Source organism: Salmo trutta, chromosome 30 (genome assembly GCF_901001165.1).
Source record: "Salmo trutta chromosome 30, fSalTru1.1, whole genome shotgun sequence".
Taxonomy (NCBI): domain Eukaryota; kingdom Metazoa; phylum Chordata; class Actinopteri; order Salmoniformes; family Salmonidae; genus Salmo; species Salmo trutta.
This window is the reverse complement of record NC_042986.1, coordinates 3411143-3430632: the sequence shown is the minus strand read 5'-3', so window position 1 is coordinate 3430632 and position 19490 is coordinate 3411143. Positions and strand designations below refer to the sequence as shown.

The following is a 19490-nucleotide window of genomic DNA, read 5'->3' as shown; positions in this document are numbered from 1 at the left end:
GAGGGATTTTCAATGCACCGGCAAAACAGAGAAATACCGTCTGGTAAGACGAGGGGTGAGGGTGTGTCTTTTTTGTCAATAACAGCTGGTGCGCAATGTATAATATTAAAGAAGTCTTGTGGTATTACTTCCCTGAGGTAGAGTACCTTATGATAAGCTGTAGACCATACTATCTACCAAAAGAGTTCTCATCTGTATTATTCGTAGCTGTCTATTTACCACCACAGGCCGATGCTGGCACTAAGACCACACTCAAGCAACTCTATAAGGCCATAAGCAAACAAGAAAAGGCTCACCCAGAAGTGGCGCTCCTAGTGGCCGGGGACTTTAATGCAGGCAAACTTAAATCAGTTATTCCACATTTTTACCAGCATGTCACATGTGCAACCAGAGGGAAAGAAACTCTAGATCACCTTTACTCCACACACAGAGATGCATACAAAGCTCTCCCCCTGCCCTCCATTTGGCAAATCTGACACGGATGCAACGTTACAGGACTGTTTTGCTAGCACAGACTGGAATGTTCTGGAATTCATCCAATTGCATTGAGGAGTATACCACATCAGTCATCGGCTTCATCAATATCGTCCCCACAGTGACAGTACATACATATTTACATTTAATCATTTATCCAGAGCTACTTACAGTAGTGAATGCATACATTTCATACACTTTTTCTCCATACTGGTCCCCCGTGGGAATCTACAAAGAGAAACCCAGACACGAGCCGCCCAGTGATGCAAGCCTACCATGATGAGCTAAATGCCTTTTATGCTCGCTTCGAGGCAAGCAACACTGAACCATGCATGAAAGCAGCAGCTGTTCTGGATGACTGTGTGATAACGCTCTCGGTAGCCGATGTGAGCAAGACCTTTAACAGGTCAACATTCACAAAGCCGAGGGGCCAGATGGATTACCAGTACGTGTACTCAAAGCATGCGCAGACCAACTGGCAAGTGTCTTCACTGACATTTTCAACCTCTCCCTGACTGAGTCTGTAATACCTACATGTTTCAAGCAGACCACCATAGTCCCTGTGCCCAAGGAAGCGAAGGTAATCTGCCTAAATGATTACCGTCCCGTAGCACTCACATCGGTAGACATGAAGTGCTTTGAAAGGCTGGTCATGGCTCACATCAACATCATCCTCCCTAGACCAACTCCAATTTGCATACCGCCCCAACAGATCCACAGATGACGCAATCTCAATCGCACTCCACATTGCCCTTTTCCACCTGGACAAAAGGAACACCTATGTGAGAATGCTGTTCATTGACTACAGCTCAGTGTTCAACACCATAGTGCCCACGAAGGTCATCTCTAAGCTAAGGACCCTGGGACTAAACACCTCCCTCTGCAACTGGACCCTGGACTTCCTGACAGGCTGCCCCCAGGTGGTAAGGGTAGGCAAAATTACGTCTGCCACACTGATCCTCAACACTGGGGCCCCTCAGGGATGTGTACTTAGTCCCCTCCTGTACTTTCTGTTCACCTACGACTGTGTGGTCAAACACGACTCCAACACCATCATTAAGTTTGCTGACGACACAACGATGAGACAGCCTATATGGAGAAGGTCAGAGAACTGGCAGTGTGGTGCCAGGACAACAACCTCTCCCTCAATGTGAGCAAGACAAAGGAGCTGTTTGTGGACTACAGGAAAAGGTGGGCCGAACAGGCCCCCATTAACATCAACGGGGATGTAGTGGAGCGGTCAAGAGTTTCAAGTTCCTTGGTGTCCACATCACCAATGATCTATCATTGTCCAAACACACCAAGACAGTCGTGAAGAGGGCACAACAAAACCTTTTCCCCTCAGGAGACTGAAAATATTTGGCATGGGTCCCCAGATCCTCAAAAAGTTCTACAGCTGCACCATCGAGAGTATCCTGACCGGTTGCATCACCGCTTGGTATGGCAACTGCTCGGCATCTGACCGTAAGGCGCTACAGAGGGTAGTGCATACGGCCCAGTACATCACTGGGGCCAAACTTCCTTCCAGCTAGGACCTCTATACCAGGCGGTGTCAGAGGAAGACCCTAAAAATTGTCAAAGTCTCCAGCCCCCCTAGTTATAGACTGTTATCTCTGATACCGCACAGCAAGAGGTACCAGAGCGCCAAGTCCAGGTCCAAAAGACTTCTTAACAAGTTCTACCCCCAAGCCATAAGACTCCTGAACAGCTAATCAAATGGCGACCCAGACTATTTGCAATGGCGACCCAGACTATTTGCAATGGCGACCCCTGCCTATTTTACGCTGCTGCTTCTCTCTGTTTAATATCTATGCATAGTCACTTTAACTCTACATGTACATATTACCTCAATTTCCTCAACTAACCAGTGCCCCCGCACATTGACTCTGTACCTATACCCCCTGTATACATCCTCTGTATACATCCTCACTATTGATATTTTATTGCTGCTCTTTAATTATTTGTTATTTAATTTTAAATGTTTTATTTTGTACTTATCTATTTTTTACCCTTACTGCATTGTTGGTTAAGGGCTTGTAAGTAAGCATTTCACTGTAAGGTGTACACCTGTTGTATTCGGCGCATGTGACAAATACAATTTGATTTGATTTGATTCTGCGGAGATTGTAACAGCTGGTTAAATGGCATCCCTTGAGAAGGGAATATGTCAGGAGAAGTGCAGTATTATCATAAGGAGACACATAATTGGAATACGGAGGAGGAATGGAGTGAAAAAGAGAGGCAGAGGAGGTCTAAGAGAGTGAGGGAGGAAGAGGGTGAGCTTGAGTCGGTTAAAAAAGGGAGAGTTTGTTAAAGAAGAATGGTAGAAAGTGTAAGCAGAGTGAGCTGAAGACGAGGAGAAATGGAAGTGAATGAATGGTGAAGTATTGGAGGTGGTAGGTGTTGTAAAGTTCTCTGAGCCCGAGGCTTGCATCGAGGGTCAGGATAAAGATGAGTCTGTGACAGTAGGAGTGAAGTTTTTGGAATAAGTGGACCCTTGCCTTTTGGCTGATCTATTTGTGGTTTCAAGATGGGTGAAATCAGAGTTGGGTGCTGTGGAATCAGTGAGGGTAACCAGAAGTGATCTTGTGATAATTGTTTATGTTTCTGCTGGTCAGAGGGAGAAGGTGCTCCTACAGAAGAAAAAGATTCACGGTGTTTGTGATTCTCGTCGTTTGATGCGACGCAGACAGGGTGGCTTGAGTGGTGAAATAGAAGAGTCATTGTCTGTTCTTTTGACTTTTGATGTTGAGTCTTTGCCCGAATAAAGTGATGTTAGGATATATAAGTTATCCTTGACGAGCTTTTGTGTCGAATACATTACATTGTTACAGGTGTCAAGCTTATGGGCATGTAGCAGCAGTGTGTAGGAAGGAGGTTCCTAGGTGTGAGAAGTGTGCAGAAGGGCATGAGGGGAAAGTAGGGGAAATGGTTCAAGGGGGAGGGATCCTGAGAGGAGTGGTGTGAGTGGTGTGTGAGTAGTAGATCTGTACCAGTACAGAGGGATATGCCAACAAGTGATATATGTTTCAGTAAGATTGGATTTTTAGCATTTATAGCAATGGTTATCAACTGTACTGCAGGGATGGAATATAAGTCACCAAAAATGTAGGTTGTGGTGGCAACTGCAGAGAGGTATTTGGGTGTGTGAGACTTGACATTAGAAGAGTTACAGGTTGTGTTAAGTGGTGGTGGCCCATTCTTTTTTTTCAAGCAAAGTATAAGGGAGTTGTACTCCAGTCTAGTAGGTGGCAGCCAACCACCGTTAAACCTCATCGAAGAAGAAGCTAACCGGCTAATGTTGGCTAGCTTGGGGTGTGTTTGTAAATTCAATCTGGACTGCCAGCGTCCACTCTAGGCGTGCGTAAATTCAGAGCGTTTCGCTCTGAGCACTCTGGCCCAGAAGTAGGGTTGATCCGAGCGTTCTGACCTCACAGTGGCAGTCAAGCACTCAAGCTAACTGGCTAACTTGCTAGCTACTTCCAGACACAAATGACAGAACATCTCGCTCATTTTGCTCGCCCGAGCAGAGCTGGTTGGGTTTTTCATGTTATCCAGAGAGTTGGAGCCAGAGTGAATTTACTAATGCACCCAAAGTATCACACAGTCTGAGATACACTACTTTCTTTTGTCCATTTATTGATTTCTTGCGCTGCAGGAAATAGGGTCCTCATTATTGATGACACACACATTAGTTACACTTATCCATTATGTTACAGCACTTTTTGAAACGGTCAAGATTGTTTAATATATGTATCTTGAAATAAAATGTGCTAAATGTCATCCTATAAAAATTTATATTTTCTGCCAATTCTTCACCTTTTAATGATTCTATAATGATACTTTCAAAATACTTGTATTTGTGAAGACGCAAAGGGAAATGAATTACTTCCGGGTTACGTTTCATTCGCACGGACACCTTCGGCAGCCTGCTTGTATTTCCCCTATTGTTGTTATGTGTTCTCTTGCAACATGACTTTAAAGTTCTCCCCCCAATAGGCATTTTTGTAGAAAAGGGGTTGAATGTCACGAAGTAAGTATAACGTTTCTAATTGAATTGCTAGGCTGCTGGCACTCAACAGCTAGTTAGCATAAATTGTTAGCTAGCTAGATTATCATTGCATTAGCTAACTGTGTTGCTAACTAGCAGCATTATTTGTGATAGCTTCCTAATTGACGATTTGCCATTTACTTTGAATGTTATATGGCTAGGTAACCTTAGCTTGCTACCCCTCTTGATTCATTTAGCTAGCTAGCTAATTTAGTTAGCTAGGTAGACATATTCGCTAACTGAATCCGCTATATCAGCTATATCTGCTCTCGATATAAAAGAACGGAGTTCAGTGTTCTTCAGCTAATCGTTGTTGTCAGTATCACAGATGAGCTCATGTCATGGTGTTTTTTATAGCTAAGCTTGATAGCTAACTATTCTAGCCATAGCCTACCTAGCTAGTAAGTTAGCTGATGGATGCACATCCAGACCTAGTTATGCAACATATTAATAAATGGACACATGACACAGACACACATCTATTCATGATCTTTTCTTGTGCCACAGACTCCTTAATAACTAGATGTTGACCAGTGGTTGCTGCCCACCCAGGCCAGTATGGACGAAGGAACCCTGGAGGCAGCCATCACGGCTTACAGCGCCCAGCTGCAGCAGGTGGAAAGTGCCCTGTTGGCCGGCCTGGACCCGTCGCAGCAGGCTGACCTGCTAAAACTGAAAGAAGACATCTCTCAGCTGATAGAACTCACAGAAGCTAGCCTAGTGTCGGTCAAGAAGAGTCGGCTCCTAGCCACTCTCGAAGAGGACGACGGGCTCCAGTCGCTAGCCACAGGCACACCAGCTAACGGTGGCTTGGACAATGAGTTTGCTGCATTCTACTCGGAAGTGGGGGAGGTTTCCGGAAGTAGCTCAGACATGAGAGAGAGGGAAGATGAGAGAGAGGAGGAGGAGGAGGATGATGGTGAAGTGGAGGGAGAGGTAGATGCGCTAAGTGGCACCAAAGTGCGAGCACCCTACCGCACCTCTTGGGGGACTTTGGAGTACCACAATGCAATGATTGTGGGGACAGAGAGTTGTGACAGGAATGAGGCCCAGGTGAGGGTGCTGTATGTCCATCCCACACAGAAGTCCATGAAGCCCTGCCCATTCTTCCTGGAGGACAAGTGTCGCTTCGCAGACAACTGCAGGTATAGGGTTTTATTAAGGGGTGAACATTTTAAATGAAATTGTGATCCTTAACGTTAAGAAAAATCAGAAACCAAATTCAAATCGCATTGCAGTTATCACAAAACATGTTATTTTCCATGTTATAGCCGAACTAGACGATAGGCCTGGGAAATGTTATGTAATTTAAATAAAACCAGAGCGGAGAGGCAAACTTTTGGCTACTTCTGTGAATTTGCGAGATGTGCAAGACGTGCATCACATTTTTTTTCAGCCTGCCCTCTCCTCTCTTTCCCTTGCGCTGGCTCGCCTGGGCTTTGTTCATTACGCCGATTCTTTTGCAAAATGTTTCTTAACTCTAGTTTTAGTTGCAAACCGGAACGTTACGTTTTGCAACTGTTTGGACTAATGATTACACCCCTGCTCTTTCTCTTCGCTAATGATGCGAGTGTGTTCAGTTTTTGCTCTATTGCGTGTAGAATATCCTACCCTATTCACTGACGGTAGTCCCTGTTTTACTGAAGTTGCAAGACATTGCAAGCCCAGAAATTGAGATAGATGGGCGTAGTGCACTGTTCTGCCTGCCTGGTAGCCGATCTGCCTACACTGTGCCCATCCCCTCTTACAGTTCCTCGCTATGAAAGATATGAGTGTTTGTTCTCGGAAGTACAGCAACTAATCAGTTTCCTCAGTTCCAAAAATACTCAATCTAAGGAATCTTGACACTCAGAAATTATTTTGGAGTCTACTCTCCACCACTACGTCGTCATCATTAACAATTGGAAAAATGGCAGAAAGGCAAGCGACAGCAGCGAAGTCCTGAATGGCAATACTTTAAGAAGTTAAATGAGAAGGAAATGCTAACTTTGAGAGGTAGAATTGAGGTACGGTAATACAGGTGCAATGCTTAACCATCTGAAAGGGATGCACCGTGAGACCTAAACTGTTGCTGGCTCAGCGCAGCTGCATTGTTAATTCACATTAAATTGTATACATTTTTCTTATCGTTTTAACGGAAAACCTATCTATGATCTCACACGGATGTCTTTTTACAGGGTTGGAAGGAAAGCAGAACACACATTTCCTTTGTAACTGATGAAGTAAAAACATCCTTTTTTTTGTCAGTCAAGTTATAACGTTACACTCTTATTTTTCCTCAACCCCCACTTGGTTTTACACTTAATTTTAATTGCCATAAAATGTTTTAAGTGTTGAGATTTCATGCAGTCTTTTGTACATTCTTTTCAGTTCAATTGAAACCCTTTTCGGCTACTCTCCCCAATGTTATTTTGCCAGGCTATGATACGCCGTCTCAGTAAGGACCCTCGTCTGACCCCTGTTCTGGTGTTATAGGTTCTCCCATGGCGAGGTGGTGTATGTGTCAGAGCTCAGAGAGTTCCTGGAGTCGGACCTCACTAACCTTCAAGAGGGCTCCTCCTGCTTGGCCAGGCAAGACGATGGCATCTGGTACTCGGGCAAAATAACAGGTGTGTCACTGACTGTCCACCTACAGCAGGGGTACTCAACTACTATTTGAGGAGGTCCTGTCACACATTTTCTATGTGACAAAGGTCTGGATGGATATTGTCATTTATTGGCGTAGGAACAAACACCACCTTGCAACCTATGCAACCCCAAACTGTTTGAACCCCTGTTGTTGGCCGAGAGAGAATGTTAGAATTTTTTAGAGATAATTTCCCGCAATTCTACACATTTTGCCATGTCTTATGTGTGTTCATATCAATCAATCAAATGTATTATAAAGCCCTTTTCACATCCACAGATGTCACAAAGTACCTTATACAGAACCCAACCTAAAACCCCAAAGAGCAAGCAATGCAGACGTAGTCACACGATGGCTAGGAAAAACTTCTCATAGCGGAGGGGGCAACCACAGGTCTGGGACAAGGTAGCATTTGATGAACAGGTCAGGGTTCCATAGCCGCAGGCAGAACAGCAGAAACTGGAGCAGCAGCACGACAAGGTATGATACCTGAGTGACTAAACAAAATCAATGGCCAGAATAACTACAACATTTACACTGAACAAAAAATATAAACTCAATATGCAACAATTTCAACGATTTTACTGATTTACAGTTCGTATAAGGAAATCAGTCAATTGAAATGAATTAATTAGGCCCAAATCTATGGATTTCACATGACTGGGAATACAGATATGCATCTGTTGGTCAAAGATGCCTTAAAAAAAAGTAGGGGCGGGGATCAGAAAACAGTGTGACCACCATTTGCCTCGTGCAGCGTGACACATCTCCTCATAGAGTTGATCAGGCTGTTGATTGTGGCTTGTGGAATGTTGTCCCACTCCTCTTCCATGGCTGTACGAAGTTGCTGGATATTGGCGGGAACTGGAACGCACTGACGTACACGTCGATCCAGAGCATCCCAAACATGCTCAATGGGTGACCATGGAAGAACTGGGACATTTTCATCTTTCAGGAATTGTGTACAGATCCTTACAACCTGGGGCCATGCATTATCATGCTTTGATGGCAGTGGATGAATGGCACAACAATGGGCGGGCTTCAGGATTTCATCACTATATCTCTGTGCATTCAAATTGCTATCGATAAAATGCAATTGTGTTCATTGTCCGTAGCATATGCCTGCCCATACCATAACCCCACCGACACCATGGGGCACTCTGTTCCCAACGTTGACATCAGCAAACCACTCGCCCACACGAAGCCATACACGCTATCTGCCCGGTACAGTTGAAACCGGGATTCATCCAGGAAGAGCACACTTCTCCCACGTGCCAGTGGCCATTGAAGGTGAGCATTTGTCCACTGAAGTTGGTTACGATGTTGAACTGCAGTCAGGTCAAGACCCTGGTGAGGACGACGAGCACGCTGATGAGCTTCCCTGAGACGGTTTCTGACAGTTTGTGCAGAAATTCTTTCGTTGTGCAAACACACGGTTACGTCAGCTGTCCGGGTTGGCTGGTCTCAGACGATCCTGCATGTGAAGAAGTCTGATGTGGAGGTCCTGGGCTGGAGTGGTTACATGTGGTCTGCGCTTGTGAGGCTGGTTGGACATACTGCCAAGTTCTCAAAAATGATGTTGGTAGAGAAATTCTCATTCAATTCTCAGGCAACAGCTCTGGTGGACATTCATGCAGTCAGCATGCCAATTGCACGCTCCCTCAACTTTATACATCTGTGGCATTGTGTTGTGTGACACTGCACATTTTAGTGACCTTTTATTGTCCCCAGCACAAGGTGCACCTGTGTAATTATCATGCTGTTTATTCAGCTTATTGATATGCCACACTTGTCAGGTAAATGGATTATCTTGGCATAGGAGAAATGCTCACTAAAAGGGATGTAAACAAATTTCGGCACAATTTGAGAGAAATAACATTTTTGTGCGTATGGTACATTTCTGGTGTCTTTTATTTCAGCTCTAAAATAAATAGGCCATAGAGCAAAGTAATTACAATTTAGCAGATTAACACTGGAGTGATAGATGAGCAGATGATGGTGTGTAAGTAGTGATACTGGTGTTCAACAGAGCAGCAAAGTAAATAAAAACAATATGGGGATGAGGGAGGTAGATTGGGTGGGCTATTTACAGATGGACTATGTACAGCTGCAGCGATCGGTTAGCTGCTCAGATAGCTGATGCTTAAAGTTAGTGAGGGAAATGTAAGTCTCCAGCTTCAGAGATTTTTGCAATTTGTTCCAGTCACTGGCAGCAGAGAACTGGAAGGAAAGGTGGCCAAAGAAGGTGTTGGCTTTGGGGATGACCAGTGAGAGATACCTGCTGGAGCGCGTGCTACGGGTGGGTGTTATTGTGACCAGTGAGCTGAGATAAGGCGGAGCTTTACCTAGCAAAGACTTGTAGATGACCTGGAGCCAGTGGTTCTGGCGACGAATATGTAGCGAGGGCCAGCCGACTAGAGCATACAGGTCGCAATGGTGGGTGGTATAAGGTGCTTTGGTAACATAACGGATGGCACTGTGATAGACTGCATCCAATTTGCTGAGTGGAGTATTGGAAGATATTTTGTAGATGACATCGCCGAAGTCGGATCGGTAGGATAGTCAGTTTTACTACGGTAAGTTTGGCGGCGTGAGTGAAGGAGGCTTTGTTGTGAAATAGAAAGCCGATTCTAGATTTGATTTTGGATTGGAGATGTTTGATATGAGTCTGGAAGGAGAGTTTACAGTCTAGCCAGACACCTAGGTATTTGTACTTGTCCACGTATTCTAGATCAGAACCGTCCAGAGTAGTGATGCTAGTCGGGCGGGAGGGTGCGGGCAGCGAACGGTTGAAAAGCATGCATTTGGTTTTGCGAGCGTTTAAGAGCAGTTGGAGGCCACGGAAGGAGTGTTGTATGGCATTGAAGCTCGTTTTGGAGGTTAGTTAACACAGTGTCCAAAGAAGGGCCAGATGTATACAGAATGGGGTCGTCTGCGTAGAGATGGATCAGGGAATCACCCGCAGCAAGAGCGACATCGTTGATTATATACAGAGAAAAGAGTCGGCCCGAGAATTGAACCCTGTGGTACCCCCATAGATACTGCCAGAGGTCCGGACAACAGGCCCTCCGATTTTACACACTGAACTCTATCTGCGAAGTAGTTGGTGAACCAGGCGAGGCAGTCATTTGAGAAACCAAGGCTATTGAGTCTGCCAATAAGAATACGGTGATTGACAGAGTCGAAGGCCTTGGCCAGGTCGATGTACTGTGCAGCCGTCTTCAATCTTTTATCGATGGCTTTTATGATATCGTTTAGTACCTTGAGTGTGGCTGAGGTGCACCCGTGACCAGCTCGGAAACCGGATTGCACAGCGGAGAAGGTACGGTGGGATTCGAAATGGTCAGTGATCTGTTTATTAACTTGGCTTTCAAAGACTTTAGAAAGGCAGGGCAGGATGGATATAGGTCTGTAACAGTTTGGGTCTAGAGTGTCACCCCCTTTGAAGAGGATGACCATGGCAGCTTTCCAATCTTTAGGGATCTCGGACAAAATGGGATGTTGAACAGACTGTTAATAGGGGTTGTAACAATGGCGGCGGATAATTTTAGAAAGGGAGGGTCCAGATTGTCTAGCCCAGCTGGTTTGTCCAGGTTTTGCAGCTCTTTCAGAACATCTGGGATTTGGGTGAAGGAGAAGCTGGGGAGGCTCGGGCAAGTAGCTGCGAGGGGTGCGGAGCTGTTGGCCGGGGTTGTGGTAGCCAGGAGGAAAGCATGGCCAGCGTAGAGAAATGCTTATTGAAATGTTTGATTATCATGGATTTATCGGTGGTGACCATGTCGCCTAGCCTCAGTGCAGTGGGCAGCTGGGAGGAGGTACTCTTGTTCTCCATGGACTTTACAGTGTTCCAGAACTTTTTGGAGTTAGAGCTACAGGATACACATTTCTGTTTGAAAAAGCTAGCCTTTGCTTTCCTGACTGACTGTGTGTATTGGTTCCTGACTTCCCTGAACAGTTGCATATCGCGGGGACTATTCGATGCTATTGCAGTCCGCCACAGGATGTTTTTGTGCTGGTCAAGGGCAGTCAGGTCTGGAGTGAACCAAGGGCTATATCTGTTCTTAGTTGTATCTTTTTTGAAAGGGGCATGCTTATTTAAGATGGTGAGGAAATTACTTTTAAAGAATGACCAGGCATCCTCGACTGACGGGATGAGGTCAATATCCTTCCAGGATACCTGGGCCAGGTCGATTAGAAAGGCCTGCTCACAGAAGTGTTTTAGGGAGCGTTTGACAGTGATGAGGGGTGGTCGTTTGACCGCGGACCCATAGCGGTTGCAGGCAGTGATCGCTGAGATCCTGGTTGAAAACAGCAGAGGTGTATTTAGAGGGCAAGTTGGTCAGGATGATATCTAAGAGGGTGCCCATGGTTACGGCTTCAGGGTTGTACCTGGTGGTTTCCTTGATAATTTGTGTGAGATTGAGGGCATCTAGCTTAGATTGTAGGACTGCTGCTGTGTTAAGCATATCCCAGTTTAGGTCACCTAACAAACGAACTCTGAAGATAGATGGGGGGCAATCAATTCACATATGGTGTCCAGGGCACAGCTGGGAGCTGAGCGGGGTCTATAACAGGCGGTAACAGTGAGAGTTATTTCTGGAGAGATTCATTTTTAAAATTAGAAGCTCGAACTGTTTGGGCATAGACCTGGAAAGTATGACAGAACTTTGCAAGCTATCTCTGCAGTAGATTGCAACTCCTTCCCCTTTGGCAGTTCTATCTTGGTGGAAAATGTTGTAGTTGGGTATGGAAATCTCAGAATCTTTGGTGGCCTTCCTAAGCCAGGATTCAGACACAGCAAAGACATCGGGGTTGGTGAAGTGTGCTAAAGCAGTGAGTAAAACAAACATAGGGAGGAGGCTTCTGATGTTAACATGCATGAAACCAAGGCTTTTACGGTTACAGAAGTCAACAAATGAGAGTGCCTGGGGACACGCAGGGCCTGGGTTAGCCTCCACATCACCAGAGGAACAGAGGAGGAGTAGGATGAGGGTACGGCTAAAGGCTAGTAAAACTGGTGGGTTGGGGACAAAGAATAAAAGGAGCAGATTTCTGGGCGTGGATGAATAGATTCAGGGCATAATGTGCAGACAGGGGTAGGTGGGGTGCGGGTACAGTGGAGGTAAGCCCAGGCAGTGAGTGATGATAAGAGAGATTGCATCTCTGGACATGTTGGTTATACTGGGTGAGGTAACTGCATGTGTGGGAGGTGGGACAAAGGAGGTATCTAAGGCATGTACAGTGGGACTAGGGGCTAAACTTAAACAATGATAATTATCCTAAACAACAGTATACAAGGCATATTGACATTTGAGAGAGACATAAAGCGAGGCATAAAGCAATCACAGGTGTTGATTGGGAGAGCTAGCTAAGTCAACAACGGTAAGACAACAGCTAATCAGCTAAGTCAACAACAACAGGTAAAATGGCGATGAATGGGCAGAGAGGGTCAGATACTACACACAGGGCCTGAGTTCGGGGCTAGGGCTGACAGATAAACAAAGTGGAGTATGGTGGTAAATGAACAGTCCAGCAGGCATCAGCTATGTAGCCAAGTGATCATAGGGTCCAGTGTACAGCAATAGATGGAACAGGGAAGCCGCGGGGTAGTCGTTACTACGCTAGCACGCGGGAGACACGCCGTTTAAAGTTAGCAGTCCGGAGTAAGTAGAAGCGTCTGCTCCGTCGTCCGGCAAAGGCTGGTTGAAGGCACAGCTGATGGAATTACGTCTGCGGACCAGTCATGGTGGTACGGCGGGGCGCCGTGTCGACAAAGGGACCGGGCCAGATGGCGAAATAGGTATTGTAGTTGTGGTAATTACGTTTGCTAGCTGGGAGATGCGCCTGGCTCAGGGCTAGCTTCGGGGCTGGGTCACTCAGTTGAAGATAGCTAGCTGTGATGATCAATGGTCGGCAGAAATCTCCCGTTGTAGTGGTGTAAAACAGTCCGAGGCTGGCAGGTATTATCCAGGCTAAAAAAACAGCTGGTGCCTGAGCAGAGGGTCACATGTTGAGGGTCACATGAACATGTTGAGTTAATTTTTTTTGTTCAGTGCCTTCAGAAAGTATTCATACCCCTTGACTTGTTCCACATTTTGTTGTTACAGCCTGAATTCAATATGGATTAAATATATATTTATTCCTCCCACAATACTGCATCTTTCCCAAATGTATTGAAAATAAAATACAGATGTCATTTACATAATTACTCACAGCTCTCCAAATTGAGCTCAGGTGCCTCCAATTTCCTTTGATCATCCTTGATGTGTTGCTACAACTTGATTGGAGACCACCTGTGGCCAATTAAATTGTTTGGACATGATTTAGAAAGAAACATACCTGTCTGTATAAGGTCCCACAGCTGACAGTGCATGTCAGAGCAGAAACTCCAAGGAACTGTTTGTAGATCTCTGAGATAAAATTGTGTTGAGACATATCTGGGGAGGGTATAAAAGAATTTCTAGAGAGATGAAAATGTCCAAGAGCACAGTAGTCTCTGTCATTAGGAAATGGGGGGGGAATATGGAACTGACCAAACTGAACAACCGGGCAAGAAGGATATTGGTCAGGGAGGTGACCAAGAACCCAATGACCACTCTGACAGAATTACAGAGTTCCTTGGCTCAGATGAGAGAACCTGCCTGAAGGACAACAGTCTACAGCATTTCACCAATCTGGGCTTTATGGTAGAGTGCTGTTTTCGTCTCACTCGCTCACGCTCTCTCTTACCTGCTGTCTCGACCTCTGAATGCTCGGCTATGAAAAGCTAACTGACATTTACTCCAGAGGTGCTGACCTCTGTTGCACCCTCTACAACCTCTGTGATTATAAATGACAAGCAGGGTCAAAAATAATAAACATTTGAGAATCTTGAAGAACGATCTGGCCTTAATGTCCTGTACTCTTATCTTCTCCCAGCACAGCCAAAAGAGGACTGGCCACCCCTCAGAGCCTGGTTTCTTCCTAGGTCCCTGCCTTTTCTAGGGAGTTTTTCCTAGCCACTGTGCTTCTACAGCTGTATTGCTTGCTCTTTTGTGTTTTAGGCTAGGTTCTGTATCAGCACTTTGTGACCTGCTGAGGTAAAAAGGGCTTTATAAATGCATTTGATTTGATAAGTGGCCATATGGCAGCAACTCCTGAGAAAAAGAAACATGACTGGAGTTTGCAAAAAGGCACAGAGCACAAATACAGAGCACAAGGCAGAGTGAAATACAGAGCACAAGGCAAAAGATTCTGTGCTCAGCTGAGACAAAAATGTAATTTGGCCTGAATGCAAAGCGCTATGTCTGGAGAATACCAAGGACAGCTCATCACCCAACTAACACCATCCCAACCGTGAAGCATGGGCGTGGTAGCATCATGCTTTAAGGATGCTGTTCAGTGGCAGGGACTGCGACACTGGTGAGGATAGAGGGAACAATGAATGCAGCCAAGTACAAGCAAATCCTTGATGAGAACCTAATCCAGAGTGCGAACGACCTTAGACTGGGGTGAAAATGTACATTCCAACAGGACAATGACCCCAAGCATACATCTAAAGCAATGCTGGAATGGCTTCAGAATCAGAATGTGAAAGTTCTTGAGTGGCCCAGCCAAAGCCCAGACTTGAATCCCATTGAAAATCTGTGGAAAGACTTGAATGCTGTTCACCACCGCCGCCTCCATCCAATTTAAGAGTTTAAGCAAATCTGCAAAGAAGAATGGGAGAAAATCCCCAAATCCAGTTGTGCAAAGCTGATACAGACATGCCAAAAGCTGTTATGGCAGACAAAGGTGCTTCTAAAAAGTTTTGACTGTGTGAATACTTATGTAAATGAGATTTCTTTATTTCATTTTGAATGAATTTGCTAACATTTCTAAAAAAAAAAAACACTTTCACTTTGTCATTATGGGATAGTGTGTGTGTAGATGGGTGATTCTTTTTGAATTCATGTTGTAATACAACAACTTGGAATAAGTCAAGGAGTATGAGTACTTTCTGAAGGCACCGTTTCTTATTTTGTAAGTCATGCCCAGCGATCTATATTGACCTTGTTCTGGGTCCAGATCCGGACTGTGGCCCGCCTGTTGAGTATGGCTGACGTACAGCATAACAAGCATTGCCTTTCTCAAACCCATTCAATTTCACCCAATTTACCCACCACTAGAGATGTAGCCTATTGAGTCATGTTGGGTGTCATGTCAATGTTTTGTAGTAGACAAGATTAACTTCTGATCAGCTCAGATTACTGTGTTCCACTAACCAAGGTGATTGAAATGCTCTCGTCTGTCTGAGTAGACATCGACAATGATTTCTACACGGTGAAGTTCGACTCGGCCTTGCTGAAGAACGTCATGGTGGAGGCTGACGGGGTCATCCCACCGTTGAGAGAAGATGACCTGCCCTCCTGCTCTGACTCGGAGGATGATGACAACGGAGAGGGCGAAGCAGCGTTCCCCAGAGGTAGGTACCTCTTTCAACAATGTGTAGACCATATACACTGAACAAAAATATAAACGCAACTTGCAGCAATTTCAAATGGCTTAAGGACAACAAAGTCAAGGTATTGGAGTGGCCATCACAAAGCCCTGACCTCGATCCTATAGAACATTTGTGGGCAGAACTGAAAAAGTATTTGCGAGCAAGGAGGCCTACAAACCTGACTCCGTTACACCAGCTCTGTTAGGAGAAATGGCCAAAATTCACCCAACTTATTGTGGGGAGCTTGGGGAAGGCTACCCGGAACGTTTGACCCAAGTTAAACAATTTAAAGGCAATGCTACCAAATACTAATTGAGTGTATGTAAACTTCTGACCCACTGGGAATGTGATGATAGACATAAATTCTGAAATTAATCATTCTCTCTACTATTATTCTGACATTTCACATTCTTAAAGTAAAGTGGTAATCCTAACTGACCTAAGACAGGGAATTTTTACTAGGATTAAATGTCAGGAATTGTGAAAAACTGAGTTTAAATGTATTTGGCTAAGGTGTATGTAAACTTCCAACTTCATCTGTATGTTCAGTATGAATAGACTCCAGATTCTGTTTCTATGGTGTAGACCCAGCTTTGTCTTGAGGATTTGCATGTATTGGTATTAAAGACATTGTTATGGGTGACTCTATCCCAACATGGCCAGAAATTATTTTGGTTATAAAAGATTGTTTTGGCAATTCTCACATAAAAATTTGTTGGAAGGATGTTTACATTTGTGTCACAATTTCTTTGTGGGGGGGGTCATGATGGTGTCAGTTTTAGGCCCTTTTGAGAGCTATACATGCCCCCCTCATGGTACTCCAAGGTGGTGTTTGTATTATGTACGGTTCACGGATAAAAGAAAGGGCCTAAAATAGCCACTTTCATCATGATTTTCAAAAAAAATGGTTTGACACAAATGTCAAAAGCATGTTAAACATCCTTCACTCCAATGAAGTTTCAATAAACAATCTGAGATGGCAAAAATATTTTGGGGCATGCTGGCATGGAATCGACCCTAATGTAGAAATAGAAAATGTTATTGATTTGTAATTTACTTCCCAATTGAATCAATGTTTTTCCTTTCGCAGAAACCACAAACATTAGTGGATAACATGAAACCTACTTACACAGTAACTTGGCTGAATGTTTCTTTGTACAGATGCCCTGCATGTAGCTAAAATATTTAGTTTGTCTTCTCATTGACCCTTCAGTTTTAACCCAAGAGGAGGATTGGGCGCCGTCGAGAAGTTCTTCTGCCTTTGGTGGCTGGGAGGCACACACAAGAGGCATAGGCTCCAAGCTCATGCTCAAAATGGGATATGAATATGGGAAAGGTAAACACAAGTGATTATCAGTCAACAAACATGGAGACAATGCAGATAAGTAATACTTTACAGTAATACTGTAAAACACAATGTAATGAAAAATGTTGGGCTACTCTAAAATCAAATACATATTGCCTAGTGGCACATCTTTTCTGGTGAATGAAATTGTCAATTTTAAAGGTTAGTTCACAATCAAGGATTAGTGAAACACTCTGGCACGTAGGTGCAGCAACAGTCTCCACTGTCAGTCTCGGGTCATCTTCTTCACCATGCCCCAGCTCTGCTGGTGTTGTTGGAGCTCAGTCTTGATTGTTCTCTGCAATGTTGTTTTGGGCCTCCCCCTCTTACGTCTGCCCTTAAATTTGGGAAATGTGTGGATTAGTAAAAGCAATGTCCCATACAACTCATACTCTAAGTTTTAAAGCAATTTTACTGTGGTAATTTCAAGTTGACACCCTAAAATCCACTTTAACGCATCACACAAATGGCCATTGTTTTAGGCTTTCAGTTTAATTGCTTTTCAAGATACAAGCCACAATTTGCCGTTCCCAGCAAGCACATAGTAGATGCGTCTGTGCCCAACAGGTCTGGGTAAAACGTCAGAGGGTCGGGTGGAGCCAGTGCTGGCGGTGGTCCTGCCCAAAGGTAAATCTCTGGACCAGTGTGCTGAGCTCACTGCGAGGAAGACGCAGAGAAAAGTGGCCAAAGGCAAAGATGGGCAGCAGGTGAGCCGCAATAAGAGAACAAGAAAGGCTCGTGCACATAACACTAGTGGGTGCCACAACGTCTTTGACTTCCTGAACCGCAAGCTGGGCAACGGGGACGCCAACCCTGAGGCAGGAGGCACTTGTGGCCCCCCTCCCTCACATACTCCGTCGTCTCAAGGGGCCGGAGTGGAGGCTTACAAGGGGGGGAAGAGCACCAAGAGAAACCTAAACGTGAAGCTGTTCCAGGCGGCAGAGAGGGTGGCCCAGACGGAGAGGGAGATCCAGAGGCTCACAGAGTCCCTGAGCCGACGGACTGGAAGGTAAGGAAAGGAGGGACCCTGGGAACTCGCCTCTCATGTCATAAGATGGATGCCCAACAGCCATACCGGAGCACTTCACCTGCCATCAGATGTGAATGGCAGTGTACTGTAGTTGTTAAACAATGTTTTCTAAACTCATGTCAATGATAGTTTGATCTTTGCTGACTAGAGATGGGTTTAGGATTTGCAGCAAATCACAAATATAGTAGGTCCCTATTCTCCCAATGCAGCCTCTCCCTCTTAGATCTCTTTAGTTTTCTTCCTCTGTAGCAACTTTGCTTCTGTAGATGTACTTCTATAGTGTAAGTCTATAAAGCAACTCCTCCCCATGTCTAAGTAGTTCTTATTAAACCACTGTTCCCTTTGTGTCCCCACAGGGACTCTTCCATGGTGACTCACCTGGAAGAGAAGCTGTCTGCAGCCCGTAGCCTGCTGGTCCAGCAGAAGGCCCAGGAGCTCTCAGCCCAGAGGGAGAACAGGAAGGCTGACACTCACAAGAAAATGACAGAGTTTTGACCACACAGTCCTCCAGTGATTAGAACCCACAAACAATTTTTGTCAACTGAGAGAGGTGCCTCCTTAAGCTTATTTCATCCATTTGACTCAAAAGACTTTGGATTGTCTTAAGGCCTCTGGTTGTTGGACTTTTGCCTTTTTTTGGAGTAGTCAACTGGCTCCATGCATGAGTTATTTCTGTTAATATTGGTCCGTTTCTGTTTATGAAATGTCGACATGGGTTGCAGTGGTGGAGATTTTAAGTGTGGGTCAGTTGCTGATGAACCTCTTGTTTTTAAAGGATGAGCCATGACACACTTGAATTAACTGTTTATCATGGATGAGACAGCTACATATAAGTGGATATGACAGATTTTGGTTTCAGGTCCATAATTCTCTTATGTTGTTTTTCAAGTTGGGGCGGCAGGTAGCCTAGTGGTTAGAGTGTTGGGCCAGTAACCGAAAGGTTGCTAGATCGAATCCCCGAGCTGACAAGGTAAAAATCTGTCGTTCTGCCCCTGAACAAGGCAGTTAACCCACTGTTCCTAGGCCGTCATTGTAAATAAGAATTTGTTCTTAACTGACTTACCTAGTTAAATTAAGGTTAAATAAAAAGTTCCACCAATGTAACTAACAATTTAATTATGTTATATAGTTTGGAGTGGACAGCTTTCTTTAAATAAATGTTTTTATTATTTTGCGAATGTTTTCAGAACTCACTGTACATTTTCCATTCTTTGTAAATATTAACCTCATGCACAACCTAAGCGTGATATAAAAAGAAAAATGTACCCCAAGAAATGCTTGTGTTTTCATATTTGTTATTCTTACGGAACCTTTAACAGGTTTTGTCAGAAGAAATTTGAATTATTTTGAACAGATGTGGGTGCCAGCTTTGATCTCTCGCCCACCTCACATTTTTGACTGACTTGGGGATTGAAACCTTGAGTTCAGAGACCTTTCAAGTGTTTTAAAGTGAAGCCCATCCTTTCACCCCCGCATCCTCTGTCATACTCAGTTTCTAGCTAC

General features: G+C 44.7%; 1 protein-coding gene across 1 annotated transcript; it reads left to right on the top strand.

Moving 5' to 3' along the window:
* Positions 1 to 4364: 4364 nt before the first annotated feature.
* Positions 4365 to 19262, top strand: zgpat (zinc finger, CCCH-type with G patch domain). The gene is made up of 7 exons (XM_029724536.1): positions 4365 to 4507; positions 5033 to 5670; positions 7001 to 7134; positions 15430 to 15594; positions 16826 to 16948; positions 17525 to 17966; positions 18344 to 19262. The coding sequence occupies exons 2-7, from the start codon at positions 5084 to 5086 to the stop codon at positions 18480 to 18482; spliced, it is 1590 nt and encodes a 529-aa protein (XP_029580396.1). The 5' UTR covers positions 4365 to 4507; positions 5033 to 5083; the 3' UTR covers positions 18483 to 19262.
* Positions 19263 to 19490: the final 228 nt, after the last annotated feature.